Here is a 26,797-nt window from a genome sequence, read left to right on the forward strand (position 1 = left end):
CAATAAAATTCACTAAAACAATCTCACAAATAAACATGTGAATTTATCTTTACATTAATGGAGAGCTTTAACAGTACTTAGTCATACCTAAGTTCAACCTTTTATATCATTCCAATTTTATGCTTAGGTTGGTTTTTTTTTTTTTTTAATATTGCCAGCCTACAATGAAATACGTCAAAGCACGTTAAGATCACCATCTTAACTTGTGAACTACACAACTTTAACGCTTCGCTGTAAGTGAGAATTACTTCTGGAGCTAGAGTTACCAGAGGTAACAAACAAAAGTTTTCTTATTCCCCCGAAGATTCTTCTAAAAAAAAAAAGTCTAAATTCAGTTTAGTATGCACTTCATGCAAGTAAATTTTCTTCCAGACTTCTCAATGACAGATTTTCTGACAGTCCTAGCCACTTTAAAAAACATGGAAAATTACATAGCCATTCTACCATATTTTTGAACAGTCTGATGGACTAAACAGAGACCTAGAGAGGTTTATTTAGCATTAACCAGTTTTATTATTTATAGTGTGATAAAGCGGACTGAAGAATTAGAGATGCACAGCTGAAAATTTCTCAAGCATTTTATTTCATAACCTACTATATAAAACTTCAGCATACAAAAAAAGAACCCAAAAACAAAACCAGAAGTGAATTAAAGCAAGATCTCTTAATACGTCTCTTCCAGAACGCTTTACCTAAAGGCTCAGAAGCAGCAAACATTCAGCCTATTTAAAAATGGGATTCAGAACCATCTTCATACTCGCAATCTGCAGAATTGTGAATCAAACGGACCAGGTTTTGATGCCTTCTTAAAAACGGTTTAGTTGCTGTACGCAGTGGTGTTCGTGGGGTTTGGTTTTGGTTGTAGTTTGTTGTTGTTTTTTTTTTTTAAATACCTAGTTCACTTCCAAGATCACAATCAGTCTTGGTTAGTTATCTTCAGTGAAGCGAATATGTTTACTTGTTTGTTGAGTCTTTTCAAGTCTCATTCTTTCAGCTTTAGCAATCAACTGCGAACAGGAGAAATATTGTAGAAAAGATTAGAGGAAAATTATATTGTTATGATTTTATCTCACAATCATGACTATATTATTCACTGATTTACCAAACTTTGTAAGAAAAAGCTAGACTTTGAACAGCTGACCTAATCTGTACATCTGACCAAAAAAAGTTAAAGCAGCCCTGATATAATTTATTTCAGTATTGCCTCAGAACCATCAAAAATAGTAAGGCACCTCTTCAATCTCTGGAGAGCGCAGCATCTTTCATTCCTTCCCTTCTTCCTCCCGACGTGGTCGAAGAAAACAAAATTACAACTTCAAAAGTCCCAAAACACAGTCTCATACAGTAAGTTAAAAAAAACCCCTACCCTTTTATTGAATTCATGCTGTTACTGATGTAAGAAAAACAAGGTCAGACCATAAAAAGAAAGCCTTAGGAATATTGAGCCATTTTCTACACTCAGAAAAGAAACAAAACCACTGAACTCCAGGTGGGGGCCATCCTTCGGGCTGGGAAAACAGCACAATACATATCACAACCCTGCTGAGAATTAGTCTCAAGAAATAACAGTGCAGTTTGGAGGAACATTGATGCTAATAAGCCTTAACTCAAAACCCTGTCTGACCAGGGATTCGTTTCGTTTTCAGTTGCATTTTAGGAAGATTGCCTAAATTACTAGGGTACCCGGTTACGCTGCTCCCAGTACAGAGGTATGAGAAATGCTCTTGTGGAACATAACTAACATGCTAATTTTCAACTTCTGTATACCGTGTCTTCAGGCAGAAAACAAAACACTGAGAACAACGTTAAAAGCATACTTGTTTTTAAAGCATCCATACTAGAACATTGACAGATTTAACCACAGTACTGCAACACAGCCATACTAATACCCAAAAGCAAAGGCACTAGCTTTGTAACTGCGATGCCCCATTAAGATTCCTTAACCATAAGCGAGAGCTCATGAGGTAACTGTTACATGGATAAGATGGGAGGGGGAAAAAAAAAAAAAAAACAACCCCAAACCCACAAACCAAAATGCAACGAACAAGACAGGCTGCCTAACCTGAATAAAAAGTGGGAAAACAGGAAACTCCTGCAAATCTAGGCACATCTGTAACGCACCAGCATAAATCCACATTAACTTATCTGACGGACACTACTAAAACATATTCGCTGATGCTGAGGTAAAGGGACACTTGCCCACCAGCTAGAGAGTAAAGAGTTTGCTAGATTTGAGAAGTTTGACATATAAATCAAATTATTTACTATTTATCCATATGACTCTGGTCACAGCTATGGCCTGCAGACACTGCATCTTGTACACAGCATGGAAGCGCAACGTGTGCTGCTGCACTGATTACGGCTGCCAGGAATTACACTCTGCACTGATGTTGCATAGATGCATTGTTTGCTGTGCTGCAATATAATTACACTACCACAGTTTTACTGGTACGCCCCCCCCTGCGCCCCCCCAGCATTTAACTTGCTTGCAATCCTTAACGTGTTCTCAACAGTATCAGACCTTAAGTTCTGGTAGATGACTTTCTCAACCATTCTCCAGAAATAAAATTAATCTAGAGATGTAACTAAGAGTTACTTTTACTCTCTGGTATCTGAAAAATGGATTAAGAGTTGAACTCTATAAAGAGGCGAGGAGTACAGTGGCTCATTAATTCAATGTATGGGATGAAGAGTGACAAACACTGGAAGGAAAGCTCTAAGATGTGAACTGCCGGGTTCCTGTCAGTGAGTGTTTCTATACCAGCGCCTCAGAATTTGCAAGACGCCTCAAGGATTACCATTTTCAGCTAATCAATCCAGTACCAGCACCTATTTCTAAGCACACCACTACTCATGTCTCCAAACAGGTACCCAGCCCTTCCATAGATACCAGCTTCAGAAAACCAGGGAAAGGGGCCGATTCGTGCTCTGGAGCCGGACCTCTCCCCACCAGCCCACAGAGAGGGAACTGGGCAGTCTTGCAGGGACACAGCCCCTGAGCCCCAGGCATAATCAGAAGAGAATAGTGTGGGCTGTGCCCAGGCATTCCCACTATCCTCTTTTCCCATATATTCTGCAGATTATTCCGCCCTTCGCAAACACCCAATTCTCACTTCCTCCCCAAACGCCTTTCACTTCTTCCACCACTCCCACCCTCTTCAACTTCCCCCTTTCCTTCTGTGTAAGGGGGCGTACAAGGCATAAACTAGGTTCAGCAGCACCTCCTCCCCGAAGACAAGTACCCAAGTGGAAAGCTTGCAGGCACCTCAATCAGTCTAGACAGTTTAAGGCTACAGACTGATGAATTGCTTTAGGTCTGCATAAGCTGGCGCTGCCCTAAAGAAACAGTTCTGGCAAGAAGGTTTTGAATTTATATCACTAAATCACGAAGGTTGTTTCATCATGCAGTTGAACATCGGGCTAAAAAGAACACGGATTGGGAAAGGGCAGCCAAGGGGAGCACAGGGGAGACAACGAACCGCCAGGCCTGGGGGAAAAGCCTGACACTGAACACCTTTCTAAATCCAAAGGATGGCTGGGCATTAGTCACAAGTTCTGGGGAACCCTGGGATATCTAGTCTGTTTTGGACATTTAGTTTATTTTAAGAACTATGCCAGAGAAAGTAAAATCTCTACCACTTTTTTTTTTTTTTTTGGGGGGGGGGGGAGGGAAGAGGCATTACCCCAGAAACCCTCTGCTGAAGTGATCATTAACCCTTAACCTGGCATGCCACAGGACCCTTTGCAGGAAAGCCGAGTAAGCCTACACTCTTTAGAGCACATGGAAAAGAGGAATCTCAAAAGCATCTCTCTGCTCTGTTACTGTGTACTGCCTGCGATGTGATGCAGTCCATGCAACAATATGTATGTTCATTGTTACTATAAATACTCACACTGACATCACTGCAGCTATATAGCTTATAGGAATGTAACTTTTAAGCTTACATTTAAACACTAATTGAACGAAAGTATAAGATGCTGTCTTTATGATAAGTATAAAACAGCTAATAGGCAAATGCTCATCTTCAAAGAGAGATCTTGTAAGGGATTTAGAAACCTTGAACGGAATAGATCTTTACAAGAAGGATACACTAATGGCATATTCAGTTGTACATGTTTAATTATGAATCATTACATTACTTTTTTTTCCATCCTTGTATTGTGACCTTCAAAAGAAGTCAACTTGTGAGTATTTTGGAAGAATTTTCAGATAAAAGATGAAAATTAATATTAATGAACAGAGAAAGAAACACTTTTTCTAATTATCAGTCTGTATTTCTGGAATTCAGACTGTCAAAAAGTAACGAAAGGGTTAAGAGTTATTGACTACAGCGAGGCATTCTTTTCTTGATGTTTTGCTTAACAGTGTTAGCATTTAAATAGTATTCACTAAGCTTTGAAGTTAACACCTCCCAGTGTTGCAAGGTGATGGGTAAGGGGGAGGAGCAGGAGTTTGCATCCTTGCTGCTGCTATTGTTAGGCAGAACTGAGACAGTTTATATTTGCAAGCCTAGATGAGGTACATTACTGGCCAATTTACACCAGTTTGGTCAACAAATACCAATCTTCAAAAGAGGAAGAACAGAAACTTGAGAGCGGGGCACCTATAGTCCAAATTAAAGTCAAAGGTGCCACTGGCACCTTTTGTTTAAAAAAGTAAAAGTACATTTAAAAAAACTGAAAAAAACTGGCAGCGCTCAGTAAAAGGCTCCAAAGCTGTACAGTTTTCACATTCCCTTACTGCTCGTAGTAAAGAATGGCTAGAGCCAATGCCATTTTTATGCTTTTAAGAAAATTAAATCAGTCATTTGGGGAAATTCTTTATGCACACTTCTGTTTAAAAGAACTAGATTCATTTGTCTATGGGATCTCTGAAAGAACATTTAGACAAACAAGATAATACATGCAAAATATACCTTGTACAAGACAAGGTTTTGACCCGTACAATTGCTGTTCCTTTAGGTCAATGTAGTATTTCTTTTCAATTATATACAGAACAACTAGGAAATTTTTGGTATTGAGTGCATCACTGGAGCATCTAGGAAACACCACGTCTCCAAAGTCACCAGCAAATAATTAAGGTCAGATGATTTCGAAATTTTGCAAGCGACAGCATAAAGGTTCAGGTTAAAGCCAACTCAGAAACCTTATCTGCAACATGTGTGAAGTAAACCTAGCAATAAAATGTCTGTGAAATACTCTTTGGCTCCTCTCTGTCAGGTGAAGGATCTGACTGGCTTAATCAAGAACCTTTCATGCCCGGAAGGATCTTCTGGGGCAGGAGTGGAGACTGCAGCCTGCAAGTTCATTGCAACACTCCCTCAACACCGTGGCCGGACAGGCGCGCCAAGGTCAAGGCTGGAAGGCAATTTCACTAGATGTGAGGCAGTTTTGGTCTGGAAGCTGCTCAGCTATGGATGCTCGTAGCAGCATTCAGATTTGTCTGGATCAGAACATCGACACACTGGTGCATAGACTCTTGACTACACTAGGAACACACCAGCGTTCACCGCAGCACAGAACTGTGTGCTAAAAGAATTGTGTAAATAGTGAGAAAAAAAAAAAAGAGATTAATTCTGAAGAAAACCATTTTCTTTATCATACTAGAGAATGAAGACTAAAGCACTAGACTTTATCACACTAGAGCAAATCAAGATTACTTAGCTTTCTAATGAACTCATCCAGACAGGGTTTTAGAGGAAATCCAGCTTACAAGTTAACTTCATGCCTTTACTTATGGACTTAACTTTCTCCAATTGTCTCCATAAAGACAAGCCTTGCATTTAGCAATTGGACCAGGACAGCCACACGTTCTCTATTTTGTGGCTGTAAAACCCTGCTGCCAAGTCAGTAAAAAGTGATTTAACTGGATTAAATAGAGCGCCAAACGTTAAAGTACCAAAAAATGTAGACCTACACAGAAGCAGTCGTATTTTCAACCATGGCTGTACAGAAAAAAAATTTACTTGCAAATTACCTTCTCAGTACCCCGCTTCTTTTCTCGAGGCTGGTTAAGTTTAGCTTGTCTGTCCACTAAAATCTTCTGCCAGTAACGTTGTTCATGATCACCTTGGAAAACAAATTAACATTACAGTACATGAAAGAAGTATTCCATACAAATGGGTGCAGCGTTTTCAGCTGTGACGAGAAGGGATCTTTTCTAACTAAGGTAAACACATGTGAAAATATCTGTTAGGGACACCTGACGAGTATTTCCCCACAAGTCTGAAATTTCATAGTCAGGGAAGTCATACAGCATTGCAACATCTGGCCAACACACACCGAGGTGAACAAAGAAAAGAAAAACTCTGTCCAAAGAATCTTAAAGCCGACGCCTCTTGTTCTGTACGAGCTGGACAGGACCTGAATCCAGGTCCTATGCATTTTAGTAACTTTAGGACCGGATTGCCAAGGTATCCAACTAAGTTTTCCTGAGCAAGGAGTTTTACAAACTTAGCAAGAAGAACTCAGGGAACATGCAAACCCCACTCTCTACATGTAATTAGCAGAAGGAGCTTAGTTTTAGCTAAAGTTTCACCATAGCACTCGGGGGCACTTGGATTTACTGAGGTACTCAACCTCTGACTAATTATAAACAACTATCAAACAGAAAAAAAAATAATTACTGTAAGAATGACTGAGACTATTTCGTTTCATCAAAACCATTGTTCGAAGCAAACTCGGGGGACTTCCTGGGCAGTTAGGAATATTTGAACATGGGGGGCAATACAAGAGGAAATAATTTTGCAGCTTTTTTCAGCAGCTGTTTTGCAGTAAGAAGCCGTTTGCCACTGTTTCCTCTGGTCTGTTCTGTAACTATCATGATGGGAATTTTATGATGTAATGTTGTACGGTCTCATGGGAGAGCTTCAGTTACAGGGAAGTTTCCAAGTGATCTTAGAAAAGATTCCCACAGAAGTTATGGAATTAATAATTCTGAGAACCAATTTTGCATCCATTTTAACAGCATTATTTATACATTCAATCACAGTAACATATGAACATTACCATAGATGTTTACTATCTTGTCAGATGAAAAGCTGAAGACATTTAGTCAAAGTCAAGTCCTAAAAAGTAAAATATTACTGAGAAAGCTTTAGTCCCTGCAGTAGGGAGCATTAAAGATTCTTTCCTTATTCTTATTCTCTCTCACCCCATGCCACCAAGAAAAGCTGAAATCCTTACTGTGAGTCACTTTTGCGTTCTTCAGAAGCCCTTCCATTCTTATTTCAATGAACCAGTTTGAAAAAAAAAAATCTTAAGACTATGAATGGAACGCTCCTACAGTGTAGTACTTACTCCTAATCTACTACTACACTCTTTTATATAAGGATGCAAAAGCAGAGACAAATACACACAGAGCACGCAGCTTTAAGTGCCCTATTTCAAGTTGTTTCTGGATCTCTGGAACACAGAACACTCTGGAGACAAATCTATCTCCAAAAGACATTAGCAGCATTCAGCGAGTCTCAAATTTAATTAACTTTGATATTATGACGAAGGTTAATGCTTCCATTATAGCTCTTCCTTCCACAATCCTTAATTGATGTTTATGGGGGTTTACATCCCTGCACGCATGGAACTGGGCCCTATGTGAGGATCTGTGCAGGACTGTGGGAAAATATTTAAATACATAGATGAGAGAATCTCATCTGGATTGTTATACCTGTTTTTTTGCACATTTAGGATTTTTTAGTGCATGTCTAGAACTCAAAAGTTTTATGAATACAGTAACAAAGTTTGAGAGACTTCCCCCCTCCCCCCTTCTTCTACCCCTCACTTCCATAAAGAGGTTTCGCTACTCTTGGAAGACTAGTCCAATCTAATACGAGGTAAGAATTTAGAACAGCAGAGTAATTTCAGAAAAAAACAACACACAGTAGGATAAAGTTCCAAAGTAAGCCAGTGAAAAATTTAGTGTAAATACAGTTTAAAAAAGGCATTACTCTGGCATAAGTTATTCAACTTCCTAAAAAAAGAAAGATTAATTAGAAGGCAAGTGCTAAAACCACTGTGAGTATATCCATGCTATTAGATCCTTGTCCTGTTATTTCACACATAAGCTCAGTATTTTCAAAAAAAATCTTCATTTAAAATCCTTTTGCATCATCAGAATGTTGTAGTCATAAAGCTGAAATGTGAATTAAGCTCTATAGTCCATTGCCACTACAAGTGACGTAAATAAACCAATCTCAAAAGAACAGAATTAAGTTGATTAACAATTTTGCTTGCCTTTTTTTGCTCTGAACAGCGGCATAAAAACCCTTACTGTTTTACCAATTTCACTATGACAGCAATGAGAAGACTCACAGAAAAAAAAAAATGCAGTCTTTTCCCTGACCAAGATATCTAAATATATCCATAAAGCTACCAGGCGATACAATCCTTTTCACAGTACTTAAGTCTTCTCCTGTACTACCATTAAAAAAGCAAGTCTTACCAGTGAGAACTTCGAATTTCCAGTTGTTTTTGATCTGTATTTCTTTGTATGATTTCATGACAATCTGTGCATCCTCAGGAGTTTTAAAACGGACATGACATTCTGTGTCTCCCTCCAGCATGTCAACATAAGCAACATCAGCCAGCACTGCCAAAGCATCCTATCGAAGCATGTGAGAGAACACAGACCATAAACCAGACTTTACAAAAAAAAAAAAAATACAGAGAGAGTGACTTTTTGACCATTCAGTTTGTAGGTCACTGACATTTTCAAAAAGGTCACAAAGCAGAAGGCAATATCTGAACTTTTTCATTTAATCAACGAATCTCTTGTCAAATCGTTTTGAATTAGTGTATTTTCCTAAGGTTATAACTGAATTCTGATTTATGAGCCTACAACACCTATTTATCACTCATCCTGCCCGCCAAGAACAATTTAAAGCAGCAATTCCTGAAGACCTTTTTTTGCATAAGAAGAATTTTACTAATGGAGCGTCAGTAATTATCTATTTATTTCAATTCTGTATCTGTACGGACTTTTTTTAAAAAAGAAAAATCATTTGTGTACTATAACATTGACACATGTCAGTCCAACGGAAAAATATCTAACTTCATTCTACGCATGAAATACATAAACGCAAGCTCATTCATGGCAGATTATTCGAGAAATGAGTAGTAGTAAACCAACCCTTCTTATCTTTATGAAGTGACCTCTGCTTGAAAATTTTCACTAACAGCTGAAGGAAGAAGAGGCACACATGCTCTTTCAGATGAAGTACTTCACTTGTAATACCTGCTGTTAGGGAAATTAACTAAGACCACACATTCCTAGTCAATTTTGCTCACAGCAGGCAGCTCAAGTAAGATGCTTCTATTCAAGAATTACGCGCTGCTTTTAACCCTCCGCTACCAAGGACAGCCTTAAAACAAAACTTAAGTGCCAATACCGTGGAGATCATTTGAGAGCCGACCAAAGCTACCTTCCACTCTTAATTCTGGTATCCCATAGTCACGCTTACATGGAAAACTACAGCGACCCAGTTTACTGGACTTGGCAAATGTTATGATCTCTGAGAAGCAGCCTTATAGCAAAATATGCAAGTAGTGAAGTGAAAAATTAAAACCTCAAAGCAATGTTAAAACTACTCTGCAAAGACCTTTCCAGTGTGTGGAAGTAATTAAGCCTGCCACGCTATGAGAAATACAGATCAATTCTGGAAGTTTATTAAGGGGAAAAAAAGTCCCCAGCATATTGCTTTGTGGCAGTGTTTGCTCTAGCTATGACAGTCCAGGAACACAGGCAAAGCGAGGTTTTGTCGAAGAGTTACACCTTTCATAAAAGCAAGTAGTACGGCCAGAAAAATCCAGCAAGCATCGAGTACAGTTTGCAGCTTTCACTGCTGACCTGAAAAAGAGCTGGTGCACCCTGAAGATTATTGCTTCTTCCTACTACAGTTGTATTCTGCGATTATGTCTCCCTACAAACCTTGCCTTATTTCTTTGGTAACATTTTGTGAAATATTTTGCCTGCTTACTTATTATGAGAACCAAAGACACGATTAGTAACGGCAAAGGCCACACCAATCTTATTTTGTCCCCCTTTACTTTCATAAAGCACTAATTTTCCCTGAAACACTCCCCTAAAACCAAACCAAAAGAGTAACTAGAAATACCAAATTTGTTTTCAGCTACAGCGGGAACAGTAAGCTTACCTCCTGACCACGATATGTGAGGTTGTGACACAAACTTAACACAGTAAGGTGTATACTGCAGTCAAAGGGGCCCTCAAACCTTACAGTGACAAGGACTACATTCCCTCAGTGTCTCCAGCACTCAGACAACTGCCTACAAATATACCTAGGCAGATAAGACTGATTAAGTCGAAACCCTATCATCAGTTTGTTTTCAGTGAGAGAGACATCTCTCATCTGGCTTAGATTTATGCACATGCTATTCTTCACACTTGCAAGCAGCCAGTGACTTCAAATGGACTACTCAGTTATAAATACAGGTAGTTTGAAGTCATCTCAGAACTCGCATTTTGAACCATTCTCTCATTGTCCTGAGTGGTCTGAATATTTATTCCAACATGAGTTAAAGTTGTTCAAATTCTTTCCAGTCGTTATTCATCCGAAAGTGCAATTTGTGAAAGAAAATGTCCCGTGTCATATTCATGGAAAATTCAGTATGTGGAAAAAGCTTGTTACTTCCTTTGGAAAACTTCTAATACTTCAATTTCAAAAGGATGCAGCTTAATACCGCTATTTTCCTCAAAAGAAAAAAAAATTCTACTTAACACATGTTAACTGTGATATCATGACGTGAAACAAAATTTAAGGTATTCTAAACACTTTTTTTAAAATTGAGAAAAAAGAGCACTTGCCATGGGGGTGGGGGGGTGGGGCATGGAGAAAGAAATGGGTGAATGAATTACTGGACAAGTTCTACTGTCATCACTCTCACTGAACTGGAGTTTTTGCAATTGTGAATCTCTTCTTGAAAAAAAAGACAATTGTTTTCTCATGCAGAGAGCATTTTCTTGCCCCCAAATTCCTGTTAATGGTAAACCCCCCAATATACTATTGCCGATTTCTTGGTCTGAACTGTGCCAGAATGACTGGCACAAAGACAAATACAGAACACTGCACCCACTTGGTCTTCAACTTCTCTTTTTAAACTACTCATCCTCTAGAGCATTATTTATTTTCGTCATTATTTTCATTATAAACTTGACATTGCTTGAAGCACTCTAAAGGCTAATTTTTGCTTTGAAACATCCTCTTTGCCCTATTTTGCCATTGTAAAATCTGCCATTCACAGGTACTAGAGAAGAATCTGTACACAGCTACTGGCCAAACAAATAAAAAAAAAAATCAGTAAGACTTGTTTAAATGGTATTCCATATTCAAACATTTGGGGGGCACTGTAAGAGGAAAGGCTAACAGCTACCCTGAGGTTACAAAGGCATTACCTTGATCTGCTTCCTGCCCGGCAGGGGCTCGGTGCTAATGATCTTCACAATTACTCCACTCACGAACTGGGGCCCCATTGTGTTAGCCTTGGCAGGAGGGGCAGAATCTTCACTGGTGGCTGGTCAATTTGAAAAGGGGGGGAAAAAAGAAAAAGAAAAAAGTTTTACATGTATTAGTTTGACAAACTAAAGATGCTAGGAAAGCATATAAGCACCGTGATGTGCACAAGAAATGAAACAAGGGGCATCAAATATTGCTACTGCAGATCAAGGTGGTTTTTTTTTTTTTAATGTAGGATCAAGACTGTTCGCAAGGTAAAGTCAATGCGAGTAAAACAAAAAAAAGAAAGGAAAAAGAAAATAGCTCCAAGTGTCTTAGAGAAGTTTTTATAGCCTACAGCGTCTCCTTATAAGAATAGTTTATATTCTATTGATTACAGTTAATAGTTGAACCCTCAGTTCTAGAGTGATTAAAAATAAGCAGACAGGCATTGAAATGTCAGTACTGAAGTCAGTGAAGTACAGAGGAACCAGAGCAAAGAAGAGCAATTCTATCTATGAAAAATGTAGAAATTTAACTAAGAGGACATAATTACAAAGTTACTTTTAACCATAAAGGTGATAAAACCCAATCGCAAGCCATTTTTTGAATGCCTTCCTTCAAGAAATTGTTTTGTAAATCTCTGCAGGTATAGTTAAGCCTAAGCAAATCAGGCCCAAGTTACGTCACTGAAAAAAGCTGATTCTTGATTTACCTCTCTGAGGCTTTTACAGTTACCTAAAAAAGATCCTTAAGCCTAAGAAGTGCTACTGGAATATGCTGAAATCACTTGTTTAGTCTTTACTGATGCAATTCCTTAGTCCAAAATCTACCTATATGAGGGAGGTTTGCTTTAAGTTATCTTTGGCATTCAGAGAAAGCACCAGCATTATAGAAAATAAAACGATTTTGCAGTGTTTCTGGAGGACCAGTGGCTTATGTTTGTGTACTAGAATCATGAAGAAAACAAGACAGAAAACATCACAAGCAGGATTACATTTGTCATTTTCAGACTGAGGCTTTTTCTGTGCACAAGATTCCGTTTCCATCTCTCCCACAGGCTCAGGTTTGATTTGAGACATTGTTTTCTTTAAGGAGGCCATACTGGCTTTTTGAAGGGCCAAGTATTCTTGCTTCAAATCCATCCATTCGGTCCTATAAGCGGCAACACAGGCAGAGGATGTCAGTTGTAGACAAGAAAATAAGGTTTAGAAACTCAACCATAACTTAAGACAAAACAGTTTGCAAATAGCTTAAGCTGAACTTGGTGAGCAGCGCAGACCATTAGAGATCTCCCTGCACTTAGGTTAAATTAAGCCTTGCCAATATTTGCATTTTTATTATTTTGCTTTAACTTTTACTATGCCAGGCAAGTTCTAACAAGATCAACCTACCATTCAAATAGAGTGACTCCCAAATTTGTTTTACATATTCAGAAAACTTATAGAACAGCTCGGTAAACTGTTTTCTACTGGAACTACACAGAGCATAGGCACTAAATTCAGAGTTAATTCAGAGACGGTGAGCTCTGAATTCACTGAATTAGTTCAGTGAACCCGCTCCTCTGTTACTATATTAAGAATCAGTCATTTATTTTCTAGAAAAATCATTGATGGAAAATCAACAACTGGTTAAACTCACCAAAAACCTACCGAGATAAGAACATTCCTTACTATTCAAATGCATTTTGGTTAAAAAATACCACCACATGGAAGCAATTTATATATTTACATACATTTAACATGGAGATGTTTCTGCAAACAGCTAGAGCTTTGCTCCACAGAAACACAATGCCTATAGTGCCACTGTGAGAACGACTCATTGTTACCCTAATCTGTGCTATCAAACAAGCTGATAGAGGATTTTTAAAGAGGAGGATATCTTGTGGTAATGGTTTTAGCTGTTAACATTGACAACTGTATACTTCAAAAAAGCATCCAGACTCACCCAGGATCATACATTCTCAGCAGAGCAAAGACATTAAAATAACAAAAGACCCACGTAATGATTCTTGGAGATAAAAAGGCAACACCATTCCATAGCAAGGTATGGTATAAATACAAGCTCAAGGAGGTACTTCTTGTTAACTTGACTCGAAGGGAGAGAAGACCGCGGGGAACGAGGCAAGTATTTGCAATGCTTATGCTCTTTTAAAACTTTTTTTTACCCCCTTCGCTATAGTTAACTAAAATTTAAAACTTTCTCTGTATTTCATGCAATCGTCTCGGGCTCGATGGAAGAGGACAAGCATCATCGATAAACTACTGGTTTTTGTGGACCCCTTTTACTTTAACATGGAGGTGCTTTCTGTGATTTTAAAAAAGTAAGTGCTTCCATGTTTTAGTAGAGGTGAATCCTGATCGCAATACTGAAATACCATCCAGGATTTTTTTTGTCTACACTTCACAGTCGCAAGATTTTCAGATCCAGGAGAAGAAAAAGGAAGAATTTTGGCTGTACGCAGATGAAGGCATGCTTCTCCAACAAGAGCTAAAGGCATAAGTGTTATTGAACAAGAGAATTTTTCAGTGGCCTGTACGTTTAAAAACTTTGAAGCAATTTTTGAATTTTAAAGGACTCCCTTCGCTTTAACATGGAGGTACCTGCTGCCTAAAAAAAGTAAGTGCTTCCATGTTTCAGTGGCGGTGGATCCTAATGTACTTGAATGCATTTCTAGAAATTGGATACAGCTCAAAGAAGCCTACTTAGAGTAATACATGTATGTATGTTTTTTATTACTATTGCATTATCAGAACTCTGTATATACCATGCTTTTTTTTTTTTTAGTTTGGTCTTTTCCACTTAAGGACCCCCACAACTTAAATGTGGATGTACTTGCTTTGTTCCTGAATAGTAAGTGCTTCCATGTTTTAGTGATGGCGAATCCTTTTTTTCTCTCAAAGCTTCCCTCTTGTCAGGAAATATATCGAAACAGATACCGGAACAAAAGACATATTTGCACTGCACCTGTGGCCTCCGTGTTAAACAGAAAGCACAATTTTGCACCACGGTATAGCACAAGATAGCAAGGACCCCCTCTACTTTAACATGGAGGTACTTGCTGGATGCCTAAAAAGTAAGTGCTTCCATGTTTTAGTTGTGGTGTCTCCTGAGAGCCCAACAGTTAGAAGCATGAATATTTTTGTGTAACTTCTGGAATGGCATGACTATTAGCTACTGAGGAACCAGGTGTAAATTGGTGATTTGCAGTTACTGTAATATGCGGAACTATTTAGGCAGAACCCGAGTCAGACTTGAAAACTCTGGTATTTGAACCTTTTCAGCTACAGGCTAATACTGTTGCTAATATGCAACTCTGTTGTATAAAAATTGGAATTGCACTTTAGCAATGGTGATGGACTGTCAGACATACAGAGATTTAAGCAGTCTGAATTAAAATATTCCAAAGGTTGGAAACAGGGTGAAATCATTGTATATGAGGCTTTTAAGCAATAAAAATTCAATGCAAATAAATAAAAACTCATCATGCAAAACTTGTAAAAGTTTCCTCTAACTGACAAAATTCATACAACTACATACTCCAGGAAAACACTTTTTTTAAAACACAACGTTCCAAATGCCCGAGCTTTGGAGAAAGGCAAAAAGTTGGCTAGCTAAAAAAATAGCTACTATTAAGCTAAAAGGCCATCACTACTCCTTTTGCAGTTACAACTACAACAAAAAAGAAACTAAATGCAAATTGTACTGCCAAGAGAGACCCAGTGCAGGCTGAGATGAAACAGCAAAGTGTATATAAACAAACCTATGAATTTATTACATAAACTTGTGAACAAACAAGGAGGCTGAGCCCGCCCATCCTGTGCCTAATCCAGGACTGGACATGGTTCATAAATCAAATGGAACAAGCTGGGATTGTTAGCCTTGGTCACTGGGAGCAGCTTTCCTTTTCGGGTAAGAGTCCCGTCCCCTTTAAGACACCAGGTTTTTAAGAAGCCAGCCCACCGCTACACCACTACCCAGTACTGCTGAGAAAAATTCCATTAGCTCAGTGAAACCATGGAAAATGGAACGCTCTCATGCCACAAAAAGGCTATGAAGCAACTAGACAATATAAAATACCTCCCCATCCTCCAGGTACCGTAAGTCACACAGTTATGTTTCATAACCTACTTGGAGAGTACTCTGAGTGGAATGACTTCTTCACCCATTTTGTGTCTTTCTTTGTGTTTTTTCTTGTGTTTCCTTTTAGATTTTGAAAGGGATGTGTCTTTTTTATCTTTGTCATCTTCTGCAGAAATGTCTACATTAAAAAGTCCAAAAGAAAAATGTCTGATAGATGCATAAAGATACAGCTATTATATAATGCAGCCTGAACGAGTATTTCCATAAAATAGCATAGTATTACTTATTTTTATCAAGAATGGTTTAATGAACACTGGTTCTTGATTCCTTTCACAAAAATGACAGCCTACTACCTATTTCTAGTCCACTTTCTCAACTACCTGAGTTTAGCCCCTAATCATGGATTCTTGTCAACCCAAATGTGATTTAAATGAAGCTTTTAATCCCGTCTATTGCTTTTTTTTCTTATCTCATGTAAGAAACCGGGATCATCAACTTTTTCTTTTGTATTTTAATCTTATCTAGATTCTTGTACTGTCGCCATTTGCCTAGGCTGACTGTTTAATCCATACTTTACTTCAGTGAAGTTCTATTAACTTTGTGAACTGTTTTTACTTCTGATGAGATTTACCTGCTTCGGTGTTGAAAGTTCTTTCCTATTCTCCATGAAACTTATCTCCTTGGAATGACTCATTACCAGGTTTAAATTTAACCGCAGGGAACACCACATATTCCTAAACTGACCTTGTTATGCCTCCACCGTATCAACCGTTTTTCACCCATTGACCCAAGCAGAACAACCTTTTACCAGTTAAGTTTTCAGTCTTTCAAAGACAGAAATTCAGTGTCTGAATCTTTCATCAGCACTTGAAAGGATTAAAGATTATTGAGTAAAACAAGTAATAAACCTACTAGCCTCCAAAAGTCAGTTCGCTAATGCATTTGCATTGCACAGATTACACTTGTTACATGTCTTGTTGCTCACAAGCCACGTTCTTTGCAACCCCCCTTTCCTCACTTGCTTGTTACCCTCTAGCATATCAAGATGCCATTTACTTAACTTCGGCCACTACAAATACGATTTCAATTGCAAAGAATGGGGTTTCTTTAACTCAAGCTTTTCTCCTTCTCTAGGCTTTTCCCTCATTACTAAGCCTACCATTTGTCATCTGAAAGAGATACATCTGCCATTTGATTTCATTCATGCATCTAAATCATGAAAATACTAAAAAGAGATACAACAAAATTTACCGTTGGAATCTTTCGGGGCTTCTGCTGTATTTTCTTTAACAGGACAAACTTCATCCTTTTGAACAGTTTTCTTGACTTTTGGAGTTGATGACTCACCATCTCCAGAGCTGGTTCTTTTTCTCTTCCCCGGCCTGCTTTCCCAAGGTACCTCTGAGCTTTCGGTTCTGTCCCATTTTCTTTTCTCTCTCTTTGAGGGCTGCCTGTGAGTCTCAGTTCCCTCCATTTCTGAACACTCCGATGAAGTCCTATGTCTTTTTGACTTGGGTACTTGCTCTGTTGTAGTGTTCGCGTTTGATTCCTTTGTCTCTACAGCTGCCTGTACATTGCTCTCTTTCTTGATTTTGGATTTCTTTTTTTTCTTCTTTTTCTTCTCTTCTGTATTAAAAATACAATATTTAAAACTGCCAATGATTAAAAACTAGATAAGATATCTGACCTAAGTAAACAATCACGATACTGCATGTCATGATAATCTGGGATGTTCAATGAAATGCCTGTCTCCGCCATCTCTAACTACAGGAGAGGTGCAATACATTGTCCCAAAGTTCTTCCTAGGCATTTTAAGCACAAGAGGAAAAAAAAAAAACAAGCCCACAGATAAGACTCAGTCTCACAAAGTGAGAAAGACCTCTGGGTCACAAGGGTGGTTTGACTACAGGATTCCTGAAGTACTCAGTCTCAAATTAAAAAGAAAGGAGCTAGACTTCTTTGCTTCTCCTTCACAAATGCCCATTTTGTTATGTCATCCCTTACTTGTCTGTGAGAAGAGATACCTTCCTTGTCTTTGTTGTTTTGCCAAGAAAATAAAAGAATACTGCCGATTTGTATTCTGAGAATAAAAGGAAATACTCAGCCCAATGAATATACCACACTACTTATGTAATGAACAACTATTTGCCTACTAAATTAAAGAATCTCAACTTGACCAATCTGGAAAAAAAACGTTTTATTTTCAATGCTGTCTACTTGCTTCAAAGTTATAATAGGCGGGATGCAGTATGAAGCAGTAGAGAGTATCTTAAGTGGGTTTAAAGCATGGTTTAAAAAGTATGGGTTTTCTTTGATTTTTTTTTTCTGTTGTCCTAATAGTTACTGGTGCAACAAAGAATTAGTGATAACAGTGAGGAATATAACATGATTCATCATTATGCTTATGAAAAAGATGGGAGATGTCTGAAGTCTGGGAAATTGTATCACGTCATCAGAAACGAGGAAAAAAGTTTCAGTGATCAAAGTTGCAACGTAATCCTGTGATGCTGATTTGTAAGTTAGAGTAGATTGTATTTTTTGGCAACATGCTCGACTGCATTCAGGATTCTTTTCTCAGCTGTATCCTCCAGGTTTTTAGCAGTAATTATGAATCATGTAAAGTGGAATTGGAAATATGCTGTAAAAGTTCATTCCGCTATAGACTGCTCTGCTCCACTGTATTCATAGCTCTCTCACAGAAAGTTTCAGCAGAGAGAAGAATACTACAAGGTTTGCTCTGAAATGCATCAGCTGATCACAAGCTCATCTGAACGGCACTAACGTTCAAGTATAATTTTGCTCTTATGGTCTGTATCTTTCCCTTCAACGCTAAATATTTTTAAAACAATCTGTGTCAAGTTTGTCTTTTGTTAATGCTAAATGCTTAGATAATGATTTATTGTGCAGACTGAAAGCTGCTCTGCCAGCCTAACCATGACTAATGGTGGTAGCTGGCAGCAGAGGAAAAAAGAAATTAAGTTCTTCATCAAGCAGGAAAACAAAGAGGCAGAGATTTACTATACTATATTTTAGTTTCACGCTTTCATTCGTAAGCCTACATCGGCCAACAAACAGACAGCAACGTGCATTTTTATAAACTTTTAAGGAACATGAGATTAGATTGCAGTAACACAGCAGTTCAAAATTCTCTCTTCTGAAGTTGAGGCACAAACCAATTTGTTTCTTGATCCCAATAACTTAATAACACTTACCTACTACACTGCTGTTACTTGTATTCAGTGCAGGAACAGGCTTATTCTTTACTGTTTTGGGAAAAATCCCAGGTTTCCGTGGTGCTTCTTCTGGTGGATTATTCAAAAACTTAAAAAGAAAATTAAAATCCACAAACCATTACTAAAAATCGTATTTTCTTTTTTAAAGAATCTCCATCCACATTAAAACCAGCAGTCCTATATTGATTCAAGAAAGATGTAGCCCCTCGTGACTCCACAGGTATACACTGTTCTTTCAGTACTTTCAGTGGTGTGGTGGTTTTTGTGGGTTTTCTGTTGTTGTTGTTGGGGTTTGCTTTTTAAGTGCACAGCTTGCTTGATTTCACATTATTAGTGTGGTATCTTTATGCATCTGATATTATGATTATTATGATATTAAAACATAAATGTTTTTGAACTTTCAAATCACATTTCAATACAGAAAATTAGGTATGATCATGCTCGTCTGATGAAATTTAATAGGCGTTGTACTGTTACACAGAGATCTCTATTTCCGTAAAAGATGCCAAGAGCGGCCAACCAACTTACTCCAAAAAATACCCACTGTGCTTCTGCTAAGTCTCCAGGTTATTAACAGAATTACACTTCTAAAGAATTGTGGAATTGATTGGAGGTCTGGGGGTAGGAGACAGGAACATAACTCCTGCTAAGTTAAGTTTTTAAATTATGAAATTTTAGGAATTTCTGTAAGGTTCAGTAGGTGAACTAGTAAAGACTACACCACCCGTCTCACAAAGTGACAATCAGAAAGAACGTTAACAGACCAGAGGCACCACTACTCACCTCAATAGCTTTCTCTGCTTGCTCCTTAGTTTCAAATTCAACGAAAGCAAATCCCTTTGGATCGCCACTAGTTTTATACCGGGGTATACTGACGTAAACTACATTACCACACTTCCCAAACACCCGCTCAATCCAACTGTGATTGACATTTTTGGGAAGCAGCTCCTAATTAAAAAAAAAAAAAAAAAGATATTTTCTCACTACAGTATTACTATTTATCAGATGGTTTACTACATCTTCTAATTAAAAACTTGTCACAACAAAATATATTTAAATTTGATGTGACAACGTTGAGAAACTTTTTTTTATTTCAGCAAGTATTCTCGTCGAAAGGTCATAGTATTCAGGTAGTAAAAACAGTGATCTGAAAATGGATCTCTAATCATTCATATACCTATAACAAATACATTAGATATTTAATTTAGATGTTTATCTTCTTCCTGTGACAGACACCAAGACCTCACCTGCAGCTGCATCTTTGCAACACGGAATATCTTTGTAAATTTAAGACCTTCAAGCAAACCTAGTTCTGCATTGTCTCAAACTATCCACTGCAAAGTACAAGGATTTTTATTTTTTTTATTGTCGGTAATCCAGGTATCACAGAAAGAATGCTTGTAGGTCAGTAAAGAGTCACTACGCAAACTGATAAATTCCTGCCCGTAGCTGACATTTTAAAGCTTAGCAGTGAGCACTTACGGCCTACTTGATCGGATGCAGCAGAAACTTTTAGCCAGCTTCTTGGATGATAAAACTGTCTGATTTTTATTTCTATAAACTCCTTAATACAGAAATACATTTTAGCAGCTTGCAGACATCACGTCTCAGTCCCTAAACATTTCCCTTCAGCAATCAAAGAGAAATCCTGTCACATATCAATTTCTAAATGGACCCAACTGAACACTTCAAAACTCTACTCTCCAATTCATGCCTAAACAACAATGGAGAGTCAGCAATACTTCATTTTTTTTCATGGCAAGTTACTGCACTAAAAGGTTTTCCTTGTAGGAAAACATTATTTATCACATTCAGGTAGAAAACTATTTTTGCATGAACTCTGCCTGCCTGAGAAAAACGTTTCATTATGGTTTGGTATAAAGTTGAAAAAACAGTTACTTGAAGCTTTAAAAATACCATGGGATGAGTACAAACTAATACTGTATGTCAAAGTGTAATTTATGTTAAAGCATATAAAAAAGTCACTAACCATAAGTATTTCAGAACAATTAAATGAAAACTTGCCCTAAATTAAATGAGATTGTAAAAAACATAAAGTAATGAAGTTACTATTCCTTCAAGAAACATCTTTCAGTCTCAATTCTCAGGTCAGAAACCAAGCTTTGACTTCTTGCATAAATACAGAAAACATACTACTGCTGGAGACAATCCTTCACAGTGGAGGCTTTAACTGTAACCTTCGTTTTAATCCAACATAATCTTTCTTTCACCTACTCCAGAATGAAACAAAACTTACCAACACTTCTACTCCCCCCCATTGCTATATATCTGTCATCTAACATGGCTTAATATTTCCATAATCGCAGTATAAAGAGCAGATACCTCACACACTAGTCTTTAAAAGGAAAAAAACCCCACCCTTTTTGGTAGCAATAAAAGAAGAAAACGGGTTGCTACATATTCTCTAAATAAGATCTCTATGAATTCAGTAACTTGCAAAACACACCAGTTACCTATTTTCGTCTTACAGAAAAGCTTAAAATTAAAAACCGTTTAGCTATGTATTTAAGCTACGTATAGTCTATGTAGCTCATGAAATTTAGCATATCTTTTCCAAAAATGACATAGACAAAGTATTTGAGAAGTTCTAAGCAGTCCCTGCAATCATGTTTGGGAAATACTATGACTGGCACCTGTTCTGGGCTTTTGTTAAAGAACACGATGATCAGAGTAATCCAGCTTCTCTTTATCTGGATGGGCTGGCATTTTGGGCATGAGTATTATGTCTCTTCATCACAGAAAGCTTGGTGCCTGCTTGAAATTACCAGTTCAGCTGCTAACAACTACAGCTATATACCTAAATTGACATTAGTCATGAAAAGCTTTCTTTAGAGATAAAGGGAACTCCACACTGGCTTCAATTCTATTTAAAAAAAATGCATAGGATTTTGCATGGACAGTTCAACCATCAGATCCCTTTCCATGCTACCACTTCAGTGGATAAACAATACGGTAATAGCTGTTCCACTCTGACACATCTGAAATATCATGTTGAGATGCAGAGTTTTTCCAGCAGCACAAGCTATTTTCATTTAAATTAATGAATCATTTCAGTATCAAGGTAGCCACAGGATAGTGTGCTATTAGGAGGATTTTTTTTTTTTTTATAAAACAAGCCCCCTAAACATAAGACTAGCTCATTTAGGTACATTCTGCCTTTAAAAGAATGATGTTTGTGTGTTACAAAACCAAAGGCACTTGCAGTAACAGATTTTGTCAACAGATTGTACTTTATAAAGTACCCCTGATTATCTTGCCAACTCAGCCAGATCCTGTTTGATAAAACTAATAAGGTTATTATTCTAAAGCTTTGACTACATTAATGTAATTTGTAAATATCTCTTGGTATCAGTGTTGCTCCTCTAACGGCATTAACTAGAAAAGCTCAGTGAAAGCAGTAACAGCTAAATGAAAGTGCACCTTTTCTTACCAGCAGGTGAAGCAGCTCTTTGCTCAGCATTTAAAATGATTTAAGGTGCTACAAGATATCGGTGTAGCAAACTAATCCCCTTCTTGCCATGGCCACTGCCAGTGCTCACCTGCCTTCGCTTGATTTATTTCCCTTACGTACACTGCACGATCAACAGTAGCCAGCCACTCACCCAGTCCCTCCCTGTGTTAACAAGAATATTGACGCACAGATACATTTCTGATACAAAAAAATATTTACTGCGTTAAACATGTACGTTAACCCCGCTCTATGGGCCTTAGCATTACAAGTTCAGTACATCTATAGCGCATTTCCCTCCCTCACACTGTCCTTTTCTTTTGGAGAAAACAAAAAGACAAACAAATTCTATTAGCTTTTATACTTTAGGTAAATGTTTCCTGTACTAAATCCATGATGTTCTCAAAGAAAATCTACCTTCTAATTCCGGTAAAACTACGTGGCTGCTTTATGTTGGTTTTGTTGCTCTTCATACAGTAAATAATACCATGCAATTAAGATTGTCGTAGACAACGCAGAGTAGGTTTTGCACTCTTAAAGAATTAACAGCAAGAAAGCTCGGAAGAGTCTCCACAGTTAGAAATAAAGCCCCCTGCCAGACACGAGGCATATACAAGTACAACCTTACCACATAGACTGTGCGACTATCCACATCCTTTGGTTGCTCACCCAGCGGTTGGCGTCTTCTGATTCTAGTTCCTTCTAAATCCAACTAAAAGTAACAAGGAATGAACAAGCATTTTCCATAAGATTATTGCCTACTTCAGTACCACTATCGTTATTACTCCAGCATCAGCAGAGTGAATATTAAGTACCTCTACAACAGATGAACTTTTAACTGCTCGAGCTATCAATTTTCCATCAGTAGTCAATTTTTTCATTTTGTTGAAAGAAACAAGAAGCGATATGTCAACATCTAGGGATAAAAAAAAAGGTAGAAATGATGAAATCAGGGTAATCTAGAAAGCATTAGTTACGTGTTCTAATCTGACATTAAGACTCCGCTAGTATTTTTGTAAAACAATCTGCAAGTCATAAGCGCAGTACGTAACCATGCTGCCAAGGATCTACAGAAAATTGTTACCGTCAAAATTAAAGTTTCAAGTAAACCTATATTTAATTTTCTTTTGTGCTAGCCTTTATCAAAGGAATTTTGTTCTCTTACCTCCCCACTGATAACTATTGTCTTGGAAAAGAAAGGAAGAAAACCCCCTTTCTGATGTAGTTTTACAATACAAAAACAATTTGCATTGAAAACATGCCTCTCCAAGTACTCAATTAAGTGTTTAACCCAGTCTTCCCAACACAAAAGAGCCCCTGCTTGCACTTCAGTTGCAATGAGTCACGCTGCTAAAACCTTGACAGAAAATTATGTAGCATTAGTCTTAATAAAAAAGACATCCAAGCTTTAATATCTCTAGAAAACGTAGGGTAAGTTTTTTTCCCTCTGAAGGCCCTTTTTTTAAAACTGGCTTGAAGTTCAACATAATTGAGGACTATACCAAGCAGTTTGAAGGCTACTCTTTCCACACAATGGAACTGGACTAATGATTTGCACTTCAAATAAATATGGACTCCTTAAGAAAACAAAAAAGTAAACACTTCTGGAAACTGCTATTTTTTTGTTCTGATGAAAAAGGACCACCTCTTTTTACAGACATACCGCACTTCTAGTCCATCTGGCATAACACAGTTAATTGAACAATTATACTGATGGACTGTATTTACCACATATGTACTGCTTTTTAAAGCAAAAGCATACTAGTCACTGCAGCTAACGTGTAAATTCATTTCCTCAGAAGCTGGCAAATAGTTGCAGAACCAAGCTCAATTTCCTACTCTGAAGTCAAATCAACCATGTCAAAAATTGTCTAAAGGAAAGAGATCCACGGTAGCCCTACATGCAAATACACAACTTCTCACCTATCAAACTTGTGCAGAATACACAAAGTATCTATATGTAACCACAAATCCAAGTGACATTTTAATTTCTGCATATATCTACCCTACAAGTCAAGTCCTGTACCTCCAAGGGCAAAATACGCCCCTTGTTTGTTTGCTTATTCTTAAAATTATACAAAGTTAAAAAAAGAAAATCAGGTCTCCCAAACAGTCATTTCTACCCTGGCAGATGCCTCCAGCTTATGGCTGGTAGGAAAGGAAAGGAAAAGAGAAACGCTAAATACAATTTCTAAAAACTAGTACCAAGCTCTGCCTCCCGAGCTGCTAATGCAGCGTGAAACTACTGTCTTCCCCAGGAGGAGACATGCACCTCAAAATAACTTGTAACTGTCACCAGCAATACAGTGAAGAAGAAAGTTAAACACATCTGTGTCCTGAAATATACCGAATATACACTTACACCCATCTCTGGACTTTTCTATTTGTTCTCGGAGAAATCTATCTTTGTGGAGATTAACATCGCCAAACCAGAAATCCACTTGTTTCGCTATATCTGCCAGCACCTGTTTAACCCTTGACCTCTTCTTTTTCTCTCTCTCCTTTTTCTGTTCAGTGCTTTCTTCTTCCATGGCTTTGTCTCTTGCAGTTTCAGTCTCCATTCCTGTCATTCTGTCAACTGAAAGTTAAATATAACCTTTGAGAAAAATCAAAATATTCTTATTTCAAGGAATAAGCATTCTTGTTTTATCTTACATTAAAAACTTCATGCGTCCCCTGTGAGACTATGCACCATGCATTATATGTAGCGTAGAAAAAAACCAAAGCATACAGAAGATGAGGAAAATTAGGTCACACAATAATTGTGCGGTGAAGACTAAGCTGGAACTCATGTCTTGTGGCACCTAGTACTGCCCTTTAGCCACGGAGATTCACTGGAGGCAAGCTGGTACCAAACTGCAGGCTTTTCATTTAAAATTTGTACTATTGTGTTAATTCAGAATGCCTTGTGAACAGTCTGCCCTCCCCAGTAGATTTCTAACAGCAGCTTTTGAATTTCAGCAGCAGTCATGGGATTCACAGTTCCAATTGCTTTTGCAAATTAAAAGTCAAGCAGCGCTATTAAATATATATATATATATGTGAATCCTTTAAAGCACTTGTGCAGGTCACAAAGTGTGTTTTAGTAACACGTAACTTCCCTGTTACCCAAAAAGCAAGCTACTTGCTAAGGAGAGCCTACAAAATCTAAATCTAAAAAGCAGACAATTTCCCTCCCTATAAACACATTTTCTTAGACTTGAATGGAAGTAATTTGTCCTCCACTCCCCGTATCTCCCAGTACAAACCATTAGAAAGAACACACAAAAACCCCAGAGCACTATACACTTCAGAAATTACCCTTTTATGTAGAAGGCAAAGCAGGAAAAAAAAAAACTGGATTATACAGAAGACTTCTGAAAAGGCTTGCCAACGGACCGTGCACAGCAGGCATATATTGTAAATCCAGCGGTTGCAAACAGGTTACACTGACACACGTAGAGCAGCTGAAGAGCTCGCTGCAAAAATTTATGGTACAACCTCCAAATGACAAGCATCTATTAATCCTTATAAATAAATACAACGTAAAGATACGCTTAGATGCCTAGTTGATATTCATGGCAGGTCTAGTAACAGTAAAGTCTGTTTTTAAGAATTGTCTTTGTTATGTCAAAAATGCAAACCACTCACTCTCAATTGCCAAGGCCCTACCAAAGAGCAGTAATTCAAAATCTTCCAATCCTGCCTTTGAATATGTTCTAACACATTCTTACTTGCAAGTCCGCGTGGCAATCACTATGTGCTACGCTTAGAGAGCCATTTTTCCTTTCTTTGGTTAGGGCTCTTTCATCAACTGTCACTGATTTTAATGGCAAACCAAGTTCTGTCAGAACCTCAGGATCGGGGCCCTAGAAATTAGGGACTAACCAGAGGGAAGTGACTTGAGTGTACAGATTTACCTTGAAAAATGTAAAACCTTTTTAATGCACCAATTCATCTTTTTTGTTGACATTTCAAGTCGCTGTAGCTAGTCAATCCTCCTTGAAAACTGCCAGTCACCACAGTGCTTCATTTTACATGAGCAAAGCAATACTGCCAAAAGCAGACAGCTTTTTGAAAATGAAATTAACACAAAAATTAAAGTAATTAATGTAGCTATCACCATATGAAAGACTTCTCAGCTCTCTGCCAAGGCAACATAGAAGGAAACGTTGAGTACAGTCATCAGAGAGGAAGCCCACCTCTACAACAGGATGACAAAAATGGAAATGGTCTTCAAATTATTGTGCAAATCAGGCTTCCTTAGCCGGATATCAGTTTCTCTCCCTGCTGTGAGCTGACCACTCAAGATAGTGAAAGGTCAACAATTACCTTGACAAGATAAGCCAGGTGAAACTCCCAACTGAAGCAGAAGTCCAAGCTCCATTCAAGCCCTTCAGCAAGATATTTATATTAATAATCAGCAGAACAATATACTACTTAGCTAAGGGCTGTAGCGAGTTGCACCATTAAAGGTAAAACATCTTTATGGAATACTTTTAGTGGCTGAACAGTATTAAATGACCACACTGACATACAACGAATGTGGCTTATGTCCAGCAAAGCTTTATTTTAAGAAGCCA

The 26,797-nt window shown here is 37.9% G+C and overlaps 1 protein-coding gene across 4 annotated transcripts in view; it reads right to left on the bottom strand.

Moving 5' to 3' along the window:
* Window positions 1-564: 564 nt before the first annotated feature.
* Window positions 565-26,797, bottom strand: part of LARP7 (La ribonucleoprotein 7, transcriptional regulator) — a 29,031-nt gene continuing 2,798 nt past the window's right edge. For 2 of the 4 annotated variants that reach the window (XM_076337390.1, XM_076337391.1), the window contains exons 2-13: window positions 24,598-24,813; window positions 23,051-23,151; window positions 22,864-22,947; window positions 19,550-19,714; window positions 18,746-18,854; window positions 16,785-17,159; window positions 15,582-15,711; window positions 12,448-12,605; window positions 11,411-11,529; window positions 8,441-8,600; window positions 5,978-6,069; window positions 565-1,007 (exon numbers count right to left, since the gene is read on the bottom strand). In XM_076337390.1, coding sequence (XP_076193505.1) covers window positions 927-1,007; window positions 5,978-6,069; window positions 8,441-8,600; window positions 11,411-11,529; window positions 12,448-12,605; window positions 15,582-15,711; window positions 16,785-17,159; window positions 18,746-18,854; window positions 19,550-19,714; window positions 22,864-22,947; window positions 23,051-23,151; window positions 24,598-24,805 — 1,782 coding nt within the window. In that variant the 5' untranslated portion in view covers window positions 24,806-24,813 and the 3' untranslated portion in view covers window positions 565-926. Of the gene's footprint in view, window positions 1,008-5,977; window positions 6,070-8,440; window positions 8,601-11,410; window positions 11,530-12,447; window positions 12,606-15,581; window positions 15,712-16,784; window positions 17,160-18,745; window positions 18,855-19,549; window positions 19,715-22,863; window positions 22,948-23,050; window positions 23,152-24,597; window positions 24,814-26,546; window positions 26,572-26,797 lie in introns of those variants that run through there. The other 2 variants (XM_076337389.1, XM_076337392.1) reach the window with 2 other exon arrangements.

The sequence above is a fragment of the Aptenodytes patagonicus genome, chromosome 4, assembly GCF_965638725.1.
Source record: "Aptenodytes patagonicus chromosome 4, bAptPat1.pri.cur, whole genome shotgun sequence".
In the NCBI taxonomy this organism is placed as follows: domain Eukaryota; kingdom Metazoa; phylum Chordata; class Aves; order Sphenisciformes; family Spheniscidae; genus Aptenodytes; species Aptenodytes patagonicus.